The 20485-nt window shown below is 32.3% G+C and overlaps 1 protein-coding gene and 1 pseudogene across 1 annotated transcript; both read left to right on the top strand.

The window, feature by feature from the left end:
- The first annotated feature begins 923 nt into the window (after positions 1 to 923).
- Positions 924 to 3846, top strand: LOC128162701 (E3 ubiquitin-protein ligase TRIM36-like; annotated as a pseudogene).
- Positions 3847 to 4543: 697 nt separating this feature from the next.
- Positions 4544 to 5446, top strand: LOC128163295 (uncharacterized). Its single transcript, XM_052826849.1, has 2 exons — positions 4544 to 5204; positions 5327 to 5446. The coding sequence occupies exons 1-2, from the start codon at positions 4734 to 4736 to the stop codon at positions 5444 to 5446; spliced, it is 591 nt and encodes a 196-aa protein (XP_052682809.1). The 5' UTR covers positions 4544 to 4733.
- The last annotated feature ends 15039 nt before the right edge of the window (positions 5447 to 20485 follow it).

Here is a 20485-nt window from a genome sequence, read left to right on the forward strand (position 1 = left end):
GTAAACAACGACAGAGGAAATAAAGGCAAATTTACATAAATTTTAGCGAATGATTGATAAAACTATGATCTCTCCCAGTATTTTTATTTTTGATTCTCAATAAATCACACCTAATACTTTATTAGAGTCCTTAGATTACTTATATTTTGAATCTGTTTACAATGCTCTCCGATTTAATTTACACGACATTCAACTTTCAGTCATGGCGTCATCAATGTGTTAATCTACGTAATACAATCTGATTTGTGAACAAATTGTCTCCAGTATTTTTTGTTTGTTTTTGGTCTACGTTTCGTTGCTTAAAAATTTGAATATGTACATAATTACATGTAACTCAGATTCCATATACTTCCATAACACCTCTGCGAAACTCGTATATTTTACAAATTTTATGACAAAAATAGGAACTCTTTGCAAGGCAGATTTGTTACCTGAAATTATCTCCTTTTTGTTTATACCAATCAATCAAAGTTAATATGTTATACATGTAAAATATTTTTCAACTAAGATATAAATTTAAAATAGGGGTTTGGAATACTCCAAATGACTGTTTATGTAATGATATACTCGGGACAATGTTAGTTTAAATTTTGAAACCTGTATTAAATTTTACATAATATACATCCTAACAATGAGTATATGACCTCAGATGGACTTTTAAAAAATGTGACCATTAACGTGCCATTTCTTAATCATTTTTAAAAGAAGAAAAAAAACCACTGGTACTTCATGAAAGAGAATATATCAGCTAGTCTTACAGTGATTTTTTCTTTTTTCTTTTTTAAAATGAAGACTACTGCATGGACTTTAATAAGAAATCTGGCAATTTTTTCCACATATAAGTTATAACAAGCAGGTTAACCGCTTTCGAGTACTTTCAGTTCTTTGATTTTAGAGGGGGCGTTAACTTAATCACGTGATGATAACACTAGACCACGAAGTAAAAATACAAAGTTCGTCATGTTAAATTGTACAGATTTATAATTTGTTCACAAAGAAGTGGTGGTGCACAACACGTAGTAAGTATTTGTATATAATATGCAGGAAACTAGCAACTGGTCTATAATCAAACGTAGAAATGTCTAGTAGGTCATAATCTAGAACTTAAAATGATACACTTGCAACTTTAAGATTTCACATTTTTGCCGTAAAATTAAGACTAATTAGCGAACGTTCAACAACTGAAATTGTTATATTCAGTAGTATATTCTCACTATATAACTCTATATAGACGAATAGTCAATAATTGTAATATCAGCTCGTCCGAAAAATATTGACCGGTCAATATTTTTTAGATATTGACCGGCTAGGAATAATATCTAGAGAACATTCCCTCTATTTCAAATAATCGCCTCTGATTTGTTGATTCGTAAACGGTGACGTAAATAATTCTTCGCGACTCCAAAACAAGGTGACGTCATAATAGACGGTCAGTCAAGGCAAGTAAACAACGAACGCGCAATGCAACGGTTTGCTATCATAACGGATATAAGGATTTGCGAATTACTGTGAAGTAAAATCAGGTAGAACACCTGTCTGATAATTCTTACGGTCGGCAGAATATCACAAGTGACCGTTTGATGCTGAGGATATTTTGGAAATGAACTTTGCACAAAATTGATTTCGTGAATTCTTTGTTGAGCTGAGAAAATTACGGCGATCTGTTTTCAATTAATTTCTTAAATTTTGGTTTGTTTCTTCATATAACAAAACAAATGTTGACTGTGTTTTCGGGCAACATTGATGGCAATATTTCGTCCCTCGGGGGCTAATATAATCAATGTTGCCCTCAACCCCAGTCAATATTTGTATACTGATACTAAAGTAATAAAGTTATATTATCTTACAGAATTCTATTTATTAAAACTCCCATCAGGGTCTCAGACTGAGCATGGACCCCCGGCGCAGTGCCCAGGATGTGTTACGGTGTGATCTCTGTGAAACCCCGGTACCCCCTACAGAGTGTATGTGCTGTGATATTTGTGACAACTATCTGTGTAGCCCATGTGTAGGGAAGCATCTTTCAGATCTATCCAAAGAACACAAAGTGGTGCCATTTGAAAAGCGGGGATCAACCACGAAATGTCAAAAACATTTTTTTTGTAAACAATGCGACATTCCTATCTGTGTAAAGTGTGCTTCTTCTAAAGAACACATAGGTCATGAATTTATTGACATGGTGGAAACGCTAGAAAACCAAAAAAAAATCATTCTCAATGATTTACAAGAACTAGAAAAATCAATCGATCCTAAATATCAGGAGATTGCATCTATCATCCCGGTTCAGAAAGCTGATCTAAATGAAAACTCCAAGAAACTGACAAAAGCTATTGATAAGTATGGAGAAGACTTGCACAGAGAAATTGACACCATGATCAAGAGACTGAAATCAGATCTTGATGAAATGGACTCCAATTATATGACTGTACTTAATAAACATGAAAATGAAATCAAGCGCACTATTTCTGAAATCAAACAGAGCATTGCTGATCTGAAGAAGTTACTAAACTCAAATGATGTCAGTCTCGTCTCTGCCTATAAATCTAGGAATGATGAATTTAGAAGATTGCCTCCTAAACTCACAGCTACCTTACCAAAATTTACCCCTGAGAAAATAAACAAAGAAAAGCTTCATGAACAGTTTGGTTCTCTGTCAGCGTTATCTATCAAAACAGACAAACATGAATACACAACGGATTCTCCGGGTGCCGAGTCCTCTCCCCCGAACAGACAGTTCATTAATGAACCACGGGTCATCACAGATATAAATACTGAGTTTGGAAGTGGTTTACGCCATGTGTCCTGTCAGATTGATGACGAGATTTGGGCGTGTGGTGATGACAAAATGATGAGACTCTACAACTTGCAAGGCAAACTAGTGAAGTCAGTCCAAACCAAGTCAGGGAACAATCCACGGGACATAGCAGTGGCAAGGAGTGGGGATCTAGTTTATACTGATGACGGAGATAGAACTGTAAACATAATAAAGAATACACAGATACAGACAGTGATCAGACTACAGGGGTGGAGACCTTTCGGTGTCTGTAGTACCTTCTCTGGTGACCTCCTGGTTGTCGTTATCAGTGATAATAATAAACAAACAAGAGTTGTGCGTTACATTGCTCGATGGAGAAACAAAGTATTCAATACAATGACAAAGGACGGCCTCTCTATTCAACACGTACCCAAAAATACATCTGTGAAAACAGAAACCTAGATATCTGTGTGGCAGACTATTGGGCCCATGCAGTAGTGGTGGTCAACCAGGCCGGGAAACTTCGCTTTACCTACACTGGTAATAGCTCTAGTGCTACCTTGCGATATCCACGTGGCATCACTACAGACTGCCAAAGTCGGATCTTAATAGCAGACAGCAACAACTGCATCCACATCCTGGACCAGGACGGACAGTTCCTCCGCTCCATTGACAACTGTCATTTACAGGAACCATGGGGCTTATGTGTGGACTCCAGGGACAACCTCTTTGTGACTGAGTTATACACATGCAAAGTGAAGAAAATACAATATTACAAATAAACCATGTGTTCCTGTTAACATAGTTAGTGTGGTGGTGATTATAAATGTGATAATTAAATGAGCCTTTGTAACATATATTCTAGTATAACAGATGTAAACAAACTGAGTGTATATTGATATAACTTGTGTAAACAGACGGATTGTTTTGTGTACATGGGATAAGCGAAAGCGAAATGTTTTTATTCATTGAATGTATTTTATTGATATATACATGTATGTAGATTTAAATGTTTAATTTATAAACTAAACAAAAATAAAATTTGTTTATGCATATCTAAAATGTAAACAGATTAAATTAAATCATCACAGTGTTGCATTACTTAATATGATTTACATACCATTAAGCTATTTGTTATATATAGTTTTAAATTGTTTATATCAAATACTTATAATTGTAAACTTATGCATTATCAAGTGAAGACGCTAAGCAACTCTGCAATAACGGTATTCAAGGACTGATGAAAGTAAAATCAAGTTATCTTTACATGAAGTCAAGAAAGACAAGCCTAAAAAATGACAGATCTTAGATCCTCTGCTGTTTCTGAATAATTGTTCAATCGTATAAACAATATCAAATTCATCTTCCCAAGTCAAGGGTTACTGATCCCCTCCGCTCTACATAAACCCTGTTTATGTAAAACAGAGCGGATCAGAAACCCTTTACTTGGGTAGATGTATCAAATTAGGAAGGGAATACTTTGCACTGCATACCTTCATTGTCTTAACAAGAGGCCCATGGGCTACATTGCCCACCAGAGGAACAATAGACATAATGAAATAACATTTATGGAGTCATATACAAAATAGATCCTGTCAAAAAAAGGTCCCCAGCTTTTCTGGCAAAATGTTCTTAAATTTTTGAAAAATACAAACAAATTTTCAATGATTTTTAATTATCTTCCTTAAAAGGACTTTTGACTTTAAAATTTTCAAATTTTATTTTTCCATTTTCAATGTTTACACTGATAAATATAGAAGTTTATAATGCTATGTCAAAATTAAAGAGGTTCGATCCTGCTAAATTTGAGTTTGCCGCGCAACTCGAACTACCGAAAAACGGGTCATACGTTGTAGAATTTTGCATTATGAAATTAATGCAATTAACAACTATTCTTCAAAAGATAATCATAAACTAAAGTAATTAAAAACAAATAATGCTTAATAGATGTTATTTAATCAATACTACTTCATATTGAATGTTCGTAAAATTTTACGACATCAGTGACAGCGAACCAGTCTACAGTGTCGTATGCTTCGAATGTAAACAAACAATGGTGTTTACATCATCGAAAAGGAAAAAACGAGAAAAGAACGTTGTTAGTGCAACCAAAGCTAGATGGGTGATTAAGAAACAATCGGCCCAGATATCGGAAGAGCATAATTATGCTAATGCAGGTACATGTAACGCTACATCATCCCTGTCTCTAAATCTTCCGGACCTAAACAACATCGTCGCAGACGAAGAAGTTGACGATGTCAATGCCGACACAGACGACAGTGATGACTGTGAATCAAAACATTCAAGCATGCCATGGGACAGTGGAAGACGCGTCGTTGAGCTTGGGGTTCTTGCCAACGCGTTGGCGTCCTGCAAAAACTGCACAAACCCCCTCCAACTGTCACATGCCACCTCAATAAGAACGTACGGTCTTGCTGCCATTTTAAAGGTAGGCTACATGTACATGTATTTTATAACTATGATATAACGTTAAATAAATAAATAAGGATAAGAAAAATAAATAAATTTAAGTATATTGATGATTATGATATGTTGGGGTTGTTTTTACAGGTCCCATGTAGCAATACAAACTGCAGGTTCGTAAACAATGTTCCCACAGGGAAACAACATGGAAAAACCCATATATGGGATGTAAACACTAAACTAGCTAACGGTAGGTTACATTTTTAGTTTTCTAATTTAAGAAATATTAACATAAATAATTTACTTTACTGAAATATAAATATAGGAAGCAGATCTTACATTTATTCCTCCTCCCTGTCCCTCCCCAGTCAGGGTGCCAGTAAATATTTCATCAGAACATGTTCCAGTTTACTTTGATTTGGAAACAACTGGATTAGGTATGTTTTATAATAACAAGTACATCTTTGTCCATGAATATAAATGTGTATCTTAATGAGTCCTCTCCAGAATATGGCACAGTTGTGACAATTTAAATGTTATATAAGACCTTTAATCTTTTACAGCAAGGACTTCCCACATTACCCAAATAGCTGCTGCAGCTGGAGAGTTACATTTCAGTTGTTATGTTTTTCCAAGAATTGCCATTAGCTCTCAGTCTGCGAGTGTCACTGGCATCTCTGTTAGAAATGGAATCATGTACCATCATGGCAAAAGAGTCGATTCAAAGTCCATATCAACTGCAGTTGATATGCTTTTAGATTTCTGCCAAACCTTTCAGAAGAAAATAATTCTAGTTGGACACAATGTGGAGTCTTTTGATTCTCCCATTCTTATGTATGCATTAGATAGATGTAAAAAGTTGGAATCTTTTACCAATATTGTTGATGGGTTTTTAGACACCTTGAAGTTTTTCAGAATTGAGAGACCAGGCCTTTCATCATACAGACAAGAATATTTATGTAAAAATCTTGCAGGTATAGATTATGATGCCCATGATGCTTTAAGTGATGTCCTTTCTCTCCAGTCCGTGATAAACTTTCTGAATATTGGTTTAGAAAATGTAAACGCCAGGACAGCATCGTTAACTTCTGTAAGTGCTGTAGACTTTTACAGATATTCAAATGTTGTGCAATCCAACTTGCCATCTTTACAGCCTTTAATTGGTCAGAAAATAATAAGCTGTCCAATTGCAAAAAAAATTGCAGGTAGTGGATAACAGTTGAAACATCTTGAACTTGCTTACTCTAGAGACCCTGTTGAGGGAATTTATTCTTTGTTTAGTGAACAGTGTGGAAAGTCTGTCCGAGTATCCAAGTCAAGAAAGGTCACAGGCAAAATTGTTGAATATTTTGCATCCTTGAGGGAAAGTTAAACATGTAATGCTTAAAAAAAATCAAGCTTTGTACATTATTTATTTTTTTTTTTGTCAAAGATGATTTCTAATGTTACAGTATGGTGTGATCAAGTTTTTTTGTTACAAAAATATTGAAACAAGACTAATGAAATCTACATTTGTATTTGATAAAAAGCTTCAATTTTAGATGGATTTCTCTCACATTTGCATTTGATATTTTGTACACATGTTAATTTGGGCTTAATGATCGATTTCTACTCTCAATATATTTTTTACATGTGTGTATTTTGAATTAAGTTAATTTCAATCTTTCTGTGATCAATGATGTGATTAATTCCTTCAATATGCAGAGAAGAACATTTTGTTGCTACACTGTATGATGCCTTGAAATTATATGACAGTATGATAATGTAATGTATGATGCATGCATATTGAATATTATTGTTGTTAGAAATTGAATAAACTGTCATGTCAATTGCTGAAAAGAAGAATGTTTGGTTAATATATTTAGAAAATTCGACACTTATGCGAAACAGAGGAAATTCAAGTTAATTTCGTGAAAAACAGTATAATTAAGTACAAAATTTTGCGTTTTTTAAATTTTTTTGGATAAATATCATTGTTGCTATTGTTCATTTTATGCAAAACCAAATGAATACTGAGAAAAATAACTTTTTCAGTCTCTTTCTTACTTGGAAGGAAAAAAGTCAGAGAAAATTCGAGTTAAATAGAGAAAATTTGGATTATCTTTTTTAAATGACCATAGACCCACATTTTCTTTTATCTCATTTTATTGAGTTATGAGTGACCTCTCTATGTGCAGTATATCTTAAAAAGTTAGAGACTTTTTATTAAAAAATTTAATGGCACAATAATCCACTAAAATTGAGGAAATTAAAAAATTAGGGAGGGCTACTATGTTTTATTTATTTATTTTTTTTTAAAGTGGAAACTTATCAAACAGCAGGATTTATCAACCAATACCATTTTGTGATACAATATTCATGATGTCATTCAAATATTTAGTTGTTCTGTTTATTTTTTATCCATTGAAAAAAAGAGGTTACCTATCATGCTGTGAGAACTAAGAAATCACATAATATGAACCACTGTCCTCTTTGAAGCATTGTCATGCAAAATCTAACACATATACATCGTCTCAAAATATCATGAATTTACAGTAAACTGTTATATAAAGATAATAAAACTTGATTTGTGAAAAGTTAGAGACTTTTAATATCAGGATCCAGCCCCCTTAACAAAGCTCGAATATTGTCATTTTTAGACGGGGTCACGTGACCCCGTCTATTGGTTTACTGTCAGCCGAAGTCTCAAACCGGAAGGCACGCGTAGAACACATGAATTGAGTCTACGCGTAAGAAAATAGTGCAGAAAGTTTTCATGCATTTCAGTAGATATGTATTATAAAAATACGCATTAAGGTTCCTCGACACACCAAAATTTTATTTTATGGATCGATAGAGAATCTTTTTTGAAACATGATTCCACAAAACAGAGATCAATATCGGCTTTCAGTTATTTTACACGAATTTTTTTGTATTTTTTCAGTGAAATAGGAAAAACTGTTTTGCAGACAAACAGAATATATTAGAGCTTAAAACTTGTTGTCAATTAATGTGTAATATAATTATGAATAAATTCATGCAAAAGATCGTTTGGTCAAGTGTTTAATTTTTTAATTAAAAAAATATTTCTGAAAATCAAAATTTTAATTCTTTAATATCTTTTTAATCTATGGATAAAATTTTTAAAATAACATATAGTCACATAAACTATTTACTAAACAATGATATTTTACAAAGAAATTGAAATGAAAATGCGAAATTTTGGAAAAATTTCTATTTATCAAATTTGAACCGATCCCGATTGAAAAAAAATCGATCCCGATCAGAATTTTTTTAGAATTGAAATTTTACAAATAAACTGCAGTTTTTTTTCTAAGTAATTGATATAAATTATAAAGTTAGTAAATGACGAAACCATTTTACAGCTAAACAACCTGAAATTTTTGCAAAATTCTGATTCATTCTAACTTTATGTGATTTCGTTCGGGATCAGTTTAATTACAATCGGGATCGGTTCGATTTTAAAATTTTCCATTTTTTCTTTAATTTCACTATTTGGTTTCAATTTCTTGTTGAAATATGATTGTACAGCAATTGTTAAATGCGAGTAACAGTTTATCTGCAGTTTTTATCCATAGATTTAAAAAATATCTACAATCCTTTTTTTTCATTTTCATAAATATTTTTTTTTACAAAAATATTTCAAAGTTTATCTGGCCGTTTTGATATGTATTTATAGATAATTGTATTGTGCATTAATTGATAACAAATTTTTAGCTCTAATATATCTTGTTCGCAGCTAAAACGATGTTTCCGGTTTCTATCAAAAAAGTACAAAAAAATTCATATAAAATAATCAGAGGCCGATATAGGTGTCATTTTTGTATAATCATTTCTCAAAAATGATTCTTCATCGATCCATCAAATAATGCATTGGTGTGTCGAGCCACCTTAAATCTTTTTAAGTCCTCTGTACGTGTATAAACAAAATTCTATTTAGACAAAAAACAAACAGTTTTATTGATCAAAATATTCTTGCTCGGGTTCAAATGTGGAATGAGTTACGTAACTGAATGCACAGCACCGTTGACGATTCAGTTGGTGTACGAGCTCATTAATTAATAGAAGAGGTTGGTGGTGGAATCGAAATTAAAGTTCCCAAACGCAATGTGCCATTTTTGAAAAGTTGTGAATTTTATTTTGATCTTTCAGCTGAATACTACCAAACTTCATGAGCAAACCGAAGTTAAAATCGGGACGGGTTATACACAGATGTTTTACAAATCAAATAGGTGTTTCAATGGCTTCCAGTCTACTTGCGGTATGACTGCTGTTCGTCTCTAAAGGAATTTTGTACAAAGAAAATAAAAACAAGTCTGAATTTGCCTTCTCGTTTGTTGGCTCTTTAGTTGATTAAACTGAATTTAAATTTTAAACAATGCATTGTAAGCAAAATCTATAATAGATTATACATTTTGGAAGACTTATACATCATGTAATATATGCAATCTTATCGATTAAAGAACCATGCAAGTTTAATGTTAATGTTCATGTTTTCCGGTGTAATGAAGAATAATGACCCCCGTAGAATAATGACCGGGGGTCTTTTTTCGACGAAGAATAATGACCCCCCCCCCCTAGCTGAAGAATAATTGGATTTTTCTGAAGAAAAAAGACCCAGGGGTTATTTTTCTTCATATTAAACATGAAGAAAATTGACCCCTATAGAAAAATGACACCCCCCCCCCTGTAAACATGAATAGAAATTGGTTACACCGTATCGAAGATATGACTTTGAAATTTGCTTAATTTTTCACTCTGTTCAACTGCTTTTGAGGTTATAAACACCGAATTTGTAAATAAATCGCTGTATATAGTTTTTCATATCCGTAGCAGGCATACACAAAACACTCTTATATTGCCGTAAATTGATTGTTAACAGTTACGTCACTTCTCTCATCGACATACGACGGGAAATGACGCAAATAAAGACGGGTTCATACACAATGAGGATATTGTGTGATAATTAACGAACAATAATCATGAAAGAATAATAAGCAATATTCACTGGTGAATGAATTGTCAATCTTAGAATGATACATGTATATCTCTTTATGGAAAAAGACTTAGGGGACAAGTAACGTAGGAATATGAATTCTTCTTAGTTACATTTCGTTAGGAAAGGGATTTTTAAAAAATAATTTTGCGTTAGTTTTGTTTTCTTCTATGTGATACATTAACATCAATATTCTAAACATTTGTTGTAATGTTGTATTTGTGATCATAAATAGACTTTATTCTTTTAGAGCAAATGTGTGAAGAGTACCTGACTATAGTAAATCTTAATACATAATAAACACTGATCGATTATAATAAGAAAAGATTGTTTCTTAAAGCGTTGATAAGCGGATAGGGCCCATGTTAGGGGATTTATATCCCCCTTGATTTTGATTACACGATCTTTATTGTATCCAAAGTAACCAATGCTCATACAAACTATTGTTGCATAAATCATCTTGGTATTAACAATACTTACTAAAGTATGCCGACGATAAAGTAAAATATATTTTCTCAGTACTTTGACGATTTCCTTATTGGCTGTTAACCTCTACTGGCATAATAGCTGCTGTCAGTGCCTACTAACTTCAGCTTGGTTATAATGCCTAACAGTAGAGTAAACTTTAAATAATTTTGGTTTCATCATTAATTCCGCGTGATGCACTTGCATACCCAGCAGTTTGTAATAGTGGAAATCCTCAATGCAAGTATAATTCATGAACAATAGGAAGAATATAAAAGATGCTACGCCGAAGCGCGAAGATGCGAAGACGAAAGTGCCTAGTTGCGAAGGCGAAGAAGTGACAATACTATCGCTTCTTTGCCTTTGCAACTCTCGCCTTCGAATCTTCGCGCTTTCGCCTTTTTAGCTCACCGAGACGAAAGCAAGGGGAGCTTATGTTATACTCCCGGCATTGGCGTCCGGAGCTGGTTAAAGTTTTTGGTGCAGGTCCTGTATCTAAGCTATTACTACTTCACCCAACCTGAATGGATGGTGAGTCTTATGATACAGATGCACCTGACAGGCATGGATGCTGAATCAGAGCCATAGGTTGGGGATGCTTGAGGAGGTAAAGGTTTTAATTGCTGGTGCCCTCTGATGATGATATCTTAGTTATTACTGGTCCTAACTTCACCAAACTGTCATGGATGGTGCGTCTTATGATACTGATGCACCTGGCAGGCTTGAATGCTGAATCTGAGCCATATGTTTCGGATGCTTGATGAGGTTTAGTTTTTCGGAACAGGTCACATGTTTTATAGATGATAGCTTGCATAGTTGATTTAACTATATTATAAATGAAACGCAGAGGTTGCTTCAGATGCAGAGTCTGATCTCCATTATCAAGGATGCTAAAGAAATCTCCTACCTCACTCAAACCTGCTTGATAGATAGATGTAGTTGTTGTTTAATGATATAACATGATATCTATGATACAGTATTGTATGATATGAAACACTCTTGTTTAATAGGATACAATATAATACCATATGTTATATTGTAAAACGTTATATGATACGATATAATATTGTATCTTTTTATTATATTTATGATATGATATTGTATCATGATATTGTTCTGTATAGTATTGTATATTATGATACAATATTGTATAATATTATATTGTTTTATTAATTAATTATTAAATCACATTATACTATTACATATGATATTGCAAAATATAATATTGCATTCTATGATATAATATTGTATATTCTATGATATTGTATCATACAGTATTGTATAATATGCTATTGGTTTCTGTAATATAGAATTATATCAAATGAAATTGTATAAATGATATTGCAATATTATACAATATCGTATCATACGATATTGTATAATATGATATTGGTTTATATGATATATTATCATATTACATAAAATTGTATTTTATGATGTTGAAATATATATTATTGTATCATATGATACAATATGTATAATATAATTGTATTAGATAATATTTTATTTTATCCCATAATACTGTATCATTTGATATGATACAATGTTGTATCAAATTATATTGTATCACATTATACAATATCATATTATTTATCAAATATGATACAGTATCGTACAATACAATATCATACTTTATCATACAATATAATAACACATGTTTCAATGTTATTGTTTTATTGCAATATGATATTGTTTCATATAATACTATATTGTATTATGTTTTATGATATTGTTTTATTTGATCAAATACAATAATGTATAACACAATACAATGTCATATCATACGTTACAATATCATATCTCACAATTTTTGTACGGTATTTTATGCTATCATATGATATATATTGTAACTATATAGGATGCTATTTTTAATTTTATATTATTGTATTGATTAACATATGATCAAATGATTATCATACAACTTTTTAACAGATGATATACGATAATGTGTCAAAACAGAGTCCATGAATATCCAAGATCATAAAGGATGGTTTTCATATAATATGATAAAGGTAGTCTCATAAAGGTGATGCCTCATAAAGGTGATGCCTCGTCTCTGTTTGTAAACTGTGATCACCTATGTTTTATAATTGCGGAGCTCTCTATCGTTTAAGGGTTCCGAGGCATATTTTGGAAATTTTATTTTTATAAAATTAATAAAATTAAATTATTCAGGGGAATACTGTCCGACCCCCTCTCCCCTTTTACTGCGTGAAATTATTAATATTAAATTTTCCCTGGGGGACGGACCCCCTCTCCCCCTCTAGATCCATGCATGAGCAAGGAGTGTTGCATAATGAAATTAGAATGTTACTGTGTTTGGTCCACGGTAAATAGACAGCTGGTAAGTGATAGGAGTCTGGAAGTGCATACATGTATGTACACATTATGGTAGACATTAAATTTTGTGTGGAGTATATAATGATTAGGCATAGCCAGCATTGGTAAACATATATGTCAAATGTACACATTAAAATATTTATAAACATTCATAGTAAGCGCTATGGCCTAGTGCATACGTACCAATAATAGCCTGGATTAATCGAAAAACCTTGGCGAGTACGGTGCCTGCATTAAATTCTATGTAATCGACCGAGACTTGCTGAATGCAATAAAAAAAGGCAAAGGCGAAAGTGCGAAGATGCGAAGGCCAGAGTGCGAAGTTGGGAAGGAGCGTATCGCTCCTTAGTCTCGCACTTTAGACATCACATCTTCGCGCTTCGTCGTTGCATCTTCGCACTTTTGCTCCTTCGCCTTCGCACTATCGCCTTTGCAACTTCGCATCTTCGCCCTATATTAAGGTCGGAGTGGCCCTATCGGAACACCATAGATATATGTACATGTAAATGTAATTGTTAAAGGGGCATGGTCACGATTTTGGTCAAATTCTGTTTTTCTGTTTTCATTATTTACAATGCTTAAGGAAAGCATTTCTAATGATCAAATGAAATTTGAGGGTCAATTGTAAAGTTATAAGCAAGATACAGGGCTCACAATTCTTTGTCATGTAAACAAGGCTCGTGTCCTGTTGTTGTTTACATAGGTTCAATATACCAGTAAAAAATCTTTTTCAAGCTGATTTGTCTATCTTCTTATTCATTTTAAGCAAAAATAAACAGTTCCTTACGTTTAACACATTCATTAGGTCTAAATTAGTATTTTCACTTCAACATTCAAAATGTAACAAATACACTCAAATTTTGGTTGCCTATTAAAAATGCCTTACTAAAGCATTGTGAACATTAAGATCGGGAAAAAAATTTTGGACTAAAATCGTGACCATGCCTCTTTAAGATGACAACCATACCCCGATGCAATATAACAATGTCTTGTTATAACGGAAGGACTTTTATTTTCTAAGCGATACCCCTTCTTTCACTTTAAGTTTATTTGAATATAAATTGTAATTTCTGTTACTTTCTGTAAACTTCAGCAGTAAAAATTACAATAGTGTAAAGACTATTTTACAAAAATAAAAAATAAAAAATATACTGAAAAACTTTAATCTACAAGGTGAAGGGGGTCATTATTCTACAGGGGTCACTTTTCTTCATGTGGAGTGTGCTCATTTTTATGAAAATGACACTTATTCTTCAGGCAAAGGGGTCATTTTTCTACGTAGAATAATGACCGGGGGGTCATTATTCTACATCGAAAAAATGACCCCCGGTCATTATTCTACGGGGGTCATTATTCTTCATTACACCGGCATAGTTGGAATCAGGCTTGGGGTGAATTACATTGTAAAATAATGCATTATATTACCATTACTTCATGAATTAGGACATTAATTTACCATTACCATTACTTAATTTTCTTGAAGTAATTCATTACATTACCAATACCTGAGTAAAGTAATGCATTACCATTACTTTGTGAAAAGTCAATAAGTTTTAAAAAAGTAATTTAAAAACTAAATAAAGAGTTTTTCTAAATATTTTATAAATAAAACAGGCTTACAATATTTACAGGTTCATGTTCATGTTTACTATCAAGTTCAAATTTAATGACTTATACAAGATTGCGGTTGCACTTGTAGTTCTCAAAGTAAGGTTGGTCCCGTAACATTTACAGGCTAATGGCGGAGTTGACAATCTCTGTTATTTATGTCTCTGATTTTCGGAGTATGATTTTTAATGAAAGGAACGGTTGTATCGTAATTCGTGTAGGTGATGCACGAGTTTTCACAAAAAAGTAGCAAGTGGCGAACGGAATTATTTTTACCTATTAATTTTGCATGAATCGCAAATGAAGAAAATCGTGTCAGATACGTCGGTCTTAAAAATCAAAATGCCGACCGTGACAAATCTTTTTATTGTCAAAATTCTTGGAATCTTATTGTTAAAAAAATATATAGTTCTAACGTCAGGTGCCTGTGTTTGTTATCGGTATACAAATGTTCACTTTGTTTGTTAATTCAGCAGCTTTAGAGTTTTAGGGGTTTTCATAAAACTTTTATTACAGATATCGTCCGACTTGTAGATTTTCCCCTGGATCACAAAATTGAATAAATCTAATGATTAAAATTATCTACTTTAAAAGAGTTGTTTGATTTTCCCGGTTAGTAGTAATTTTTAAAAATTTTCCTTGGGAGCTTATTTTACATTATATACCGTTGTGTCAATTTTCTACAATTATGAAGGCCGGGATAGAGTAAAATTTAGATAAAGAATCAGACAATTGCAAAAAAGCCGAATTAACATAGATTGTAACAACTAATTCAAACTCGTAAATTTTGGAAGCATATTCGAGGAAATCCAGGACAATTACAAATTCAAACTTTCAAGACCCCGTCTTTCAGTACTCTCAGTACTTTGATTTACATATGTGTTGTATTGGTGTAAGTTTCAATTAAATGTATCTTTCTTTTTTTGATGATATTTATGAAGATATTGAATTAGTTTAAATCGATTTTACATGTCTAAGAAATGGCCATTCTCTACATTACATTTTCTTGTAAACAACTAAAAGATCGACTCGAGCTTTGTTTACATAACAATCAATTCTTACCTATGTATCTCGCTTAAAACTTCCCTTTTGGTCAATCATTTAAAATGCACCAGTACACCATTTTATACATTGAGAATATAGAAGTTGAAAACGTAAAAAAGTTACAGACAGACAGATAGAAAGATGGATGCTGGATAAAAAGTGAATAGAAAAGCTCACTTGAGCTTTCAGTTTAGGTGAGCTAAAGGAATTTTTTTTACCAAAACATAGTTAATTTTCATTTTGAATAATAATAACTTGGAATGTGTTGAACATAATTTTTAAACAAAGGCATGTGAGTTGCATTTTTCATACGAGTCAACTAAAGTTGTATGGATCATTCAATTTGGAAAGTTCTCAATATTATAACTTGGTTTAAAGTAATTACCTGGAATAATGTTTGCCAATTAATGTAACAGGATGGGAGCAATAATTACAAACAAAGTAGGGGTGCAAACCTGGGCCTTTGAATCTCTTGTCAATGAACTTTGACAATGAACTTTATTCTCATAACTGAATTTACAGTGTAGAGAAAAAACATATGTACAGGAGGTAAAATCTACAATATATATAATAAATGAAAATCAATGGTACAGGCATGATGAAGGGATAACAGATATAATTTAATCAAGAGAGCTAACTCTCTCAAATATAGTATCGAATAGTTTACAAATATTGGTAAGTTGGTTTATGTTTGTGACATTAAACAGTTTTTCAAATTTTACAACATTTGGATTTGTTATGAAATATTTTGGTAAACATCTAACCCTTGAATTGGATATATATACATCAGTACATTTGAAAAGGTAGTGAAATTCATCCCCAATTTCATTGCAAGTACATAGTTTACAAATTCTGTTTTCTCTAGGAATATTAAACCATCTACCTATCTCAATAGGTAATTTAGCATTAGCATTAGCATTGTCAGATGTTCTACAAGCTGAGCTATCTGGTGCCAGTATTCAAACCGGTCTGACCATCACACTAACTGCAAATGTAATTGAAAATTGAATAGTCATATACACTCGAGAAAAAATAATCAAGTAAAATAGAGTTATCCCTCTTTCCAAAATATCCAAGTGCTAGTTCATTGAAACTCTGACTTATATAAAAAGTTAATGGAGGGAAGGACTGCAGGTGCACAGTTTAATATGTTTTCTACATTATAAGCTCATCTGAGCTGAAAGCTCAAGTGAACTTTTCTGATCATGCACTTTTTGTCTGGCGTCCGTCTGTTTCTCTGTAAACTTTTCACATGTTTGTATTCATATCCAGAACCAGTGGGCCAATTTTAACCAAACTTTCCATAAATTATCATTGGGTGAAGTGGAGTCCTGTTTGTTAAAATGAAGGGACACATCCTATTAAGAATTTTTGAAAATCTGTTGATTTAATTTAAAAAATCATAAATTCATTTTGTCAGTAAACCTAAAACTTGGAAAGACCATCAGTAAGTGTAATTTAAACTTGCATGTTCATGTCATGGATCTCGAGGGCAGGATAAGGTCATAATGGGGGGTTGAAAGTTTACATAGGAAAATGTAGTGAAACATATTTTGAAATATTCTTCTAAAAACATTTGCGTAGAAAACCTGGAACTTTAGTGAAAGCCCTTTCAGATAGTGTATATTCAAATTCAACACAATCATAATCATGATCATGAGAGTTCGCCATAGGGTGGGCCACTTTGGGGGAGGGGATGTCATGATTTACAAAGGAAAAGAATTTAGATTATTATCAAAAACTCAAATGTTAATATACATGGAATGACGTATATGCGAGCGTTTTGAAACATTGTTGATTCCTTACAACTTTTTAGACTTTGGCCTCTGGACAATTCTTGGGACACAGAATTAGTTTAATGTTCGATTGGTTTTATGTATTATTTTATCTAATGTATATAAACAGTTATTCTTCTGAAGAACTGCAATGCTGAATATGTGATTTGACTATATTAACATCAACCTGCTAAAAAAGACTCAATGATAAATATAAGAATTTCTGAAAGAAAAATTACAAAATCGTTTTATACAGGATTTATTTAAATAAAAATGCTCTCTTGTGTGAGATGGTGATATGTGGGATATGAAGGTGGCGACATTTTTATATGCGGGATATGAAGGTGGCGACGTTGCAGAAAAAATACATAGCGCGCGTTATGTAAAATTTTTCGTCAATGATCTCTACCATTAGACCCGCATCATCAAAGAAAGTATTGTGTCGTTTATACATATATTTACATTTTTCTTGTAACAAATAAATTGATTGTAAACAGTATTAAGTAAAATTAACTAAATTTCTGATACTTTACATCATTGCATTAGTTAAATGAAACAGCCAAATTGACTTCTATGGAAAATTTGAGTCTGGCATCATGATTATTTCGTGTAGTTCGTGATTTTTCTTTGCCAGATAAACTTTACGACCAATCGATAAACGGTGCATGTACATTTTAGTCTTGTCAGTTTTTACAGAACTAGGGTTGCAATTAATTTTCGTAAGATATAAAGGGAATCATTCTTGATGAATGTAAATATTCTACTATATTGTACTGATTGTTTAAGGCTGATTTAGATTTCATTAAAAAAAAGCAACCAGTCTTTTAAATAAAACAGAGGATTGACCATACTGCTGCATGTTGGTATATGTAACTATATGGACTATTTTGTGAGTGTAGTCTCTCATTTAAAACTTTTTTATAAACAACTGGAAAGTTGTGTGCCATCTGGCGCCAAATAATAGCAAATAAAACTATTTTCTCCTCTATCTACATGTACAACAATGACATACTTACATACAATAAAACGGTACCAGTACAGTGTGGGTTTTGTTGAAGAGATGGGGAAATGAGCTGGTGGTCTGGGTTTGGCAGGTTTTTAAAACGCCTTTTGAAGTATTCTAGCTAATCTTGCCATATCATTAAATCAATGAACAACCACAAAAACTGGTTTTCCTGCAGTTTAACTATTATTTTTTTTGAAAATCTTGATCACCGAAGGTTCGGGGAGGGGTGACCCCCTCTTATTTGTTAGAGCCAAAGAAAACTAATTAAATGTATTGCTTATCATGCACGTTGCATTGGGTCAAATGCTGCAGCATTTATCAGTTTTATTGCCATATTAAACTAGAACTGTCCTAATGGGACTAATACCCCCGCAAGGCTAATTTCAAATGGGACAAATGATTGAATTGAATAATAAAGGTTTGGAACACATACAAAAAAAATTCTAGAATTGTAAAAAAAAAATTAGTTAACAAAGAAAAATTAAAATCAAAATTGTCAGAATTTCACTGTAAATACATATCTATAACAGTAATACATTTACAAATGTATGTATCTGATGATATATATTTTTAATTTAATTGATTTAAAGAAAAACCTACAAAATGACAATAACCCCTCCCTTTGCAGTAAATGGAAATACCGGTAGCCAAGCAATGCTCTTCTGTGGATAAAACTTTCAATATCTTTCTAATTAGAGTCTTGACAGATGCAATTACATGTAGTTGTTTCAAATTTTCCTCACTTTCTCATATAGCACAGTGGAACTCCATATCAGAAAATTGATTCCATAAGACTATGATTTTCTTTGATGAGCTTGTTAAATTTAACAAACTCCCAAAACATTACCGTATTTACCATACTATGTAAAAATATGTAAAAAAGAAAATTTAATATTACAAACAATTTTAAAATTGCCAAAACACTACATTTATATCAGTAATTTTGAATTTCATTTAAATTAATACCCAATAGGGTCACTTCATCAATTTACTTGACAAATAAATTTAAACAACATCTAAAAATAGTTTAACTTCTTTATTAATAATGATTATTTATTTCCTTATAATGATATAACTTTTGGTTTACATGAAACAGTTTTAAAATAGCTCCAAAACCATCACCCATTTTACAGTTTATCAATTTCCCCTAAGCACATGCTCCATCTGAACCATGGCTCAGATAATGGCTCCCTTGGGACAAATGAATTCAGCCACACTTGTCTTTGATGTTCTTATTAGCTCCTAAGAATTTATCATTGACAAACAAAAACTTTGCATTGTCAGTTGATAGAATACTTATAAAAAATATTTTTATTAATTAAGACATAAAGACAAAAAACCTCCATCTGGATGTATTTATATAAATATATTTTAGAGTGTTTTAATACTATTAATTAATTAATTAATAAAATCTGTAAGGATTACCTCCCTTACTTTTCAACATTAGTGTACAATATATAGAATAAGGAAAATGAAAACTGTCATAAAATCATTAAATCTTGTCTGATCTTAAAAAAATTTGCAGGTGCATATCTTCAGATGGGGTTAAACATATGTACAAATTTTCAAACTGTTCCATGCAGTAATAAAAAATTCTATAGGGGGGCCATGTTGCGTCTACAGACAGACGGACAGGTTGAAACCAATATACCCCCTAAACTTCGTTTGCGGGGGTATAAATAGGGGGATACTTTAATTTACAACTTTCAGTTAGAATATGAAAACTGGGTTCTTCTTCTTTGCAAATATTGCAAGAACAAAATTAAATATCTTACTGCCTTATCATACTTTATCCTCCCCCCCCCCCCCCGCCCCCTCCCGAGAATCAATAGTTTGGAGCCTAAATCATTTGTATAAAGAACTATATATGATATTAGTCAAATTTGGCCCCCAAAATTCACTATTTTTAAAATGATTCAGGTACATTAACTTGTTGTGTAATTTTATAAAAGAGTTGACATGAAATATGTTTTTCACCCATTTATTTGATTCAAATGCACTCACTGGCAGTATATGACGTCAGAAGTAACGCTATTTTTATTATTCAATCCAAATCAACCAAAAATTGACAT

The sequence above is a fragment of the Crassostrea angulata genome, chromosome 9, assembly GCF_025612915.1.
Source record: "Crassostrea angulata isolate pt1a10 chromosome 9, ASM2561291v2, whole genome shotgun sequence".
NCBI lineage: Eukaryota > Metazoa > Mollusca > Bivalvia > Ostreida > Ostreidae > Magallana > Magallana angulata.

Bases quoted from the DNA above. Each gene is read 5' to 3' on its own strand.
- LOC128163295 (XM_052826849.1), top strand. From the start codon at position 4,734: ATGTTCGTAAAATTTTACGACATCAGTGACAGCGAACCAGTCTACAGT. The intron at 5,205-5,326 runs GTAGGCTACATG...TTGTTTTTACAG, and splicing joins GTCTTGCTGCCATTTTAAAG to GTCCCATGTAGCAATACAAA.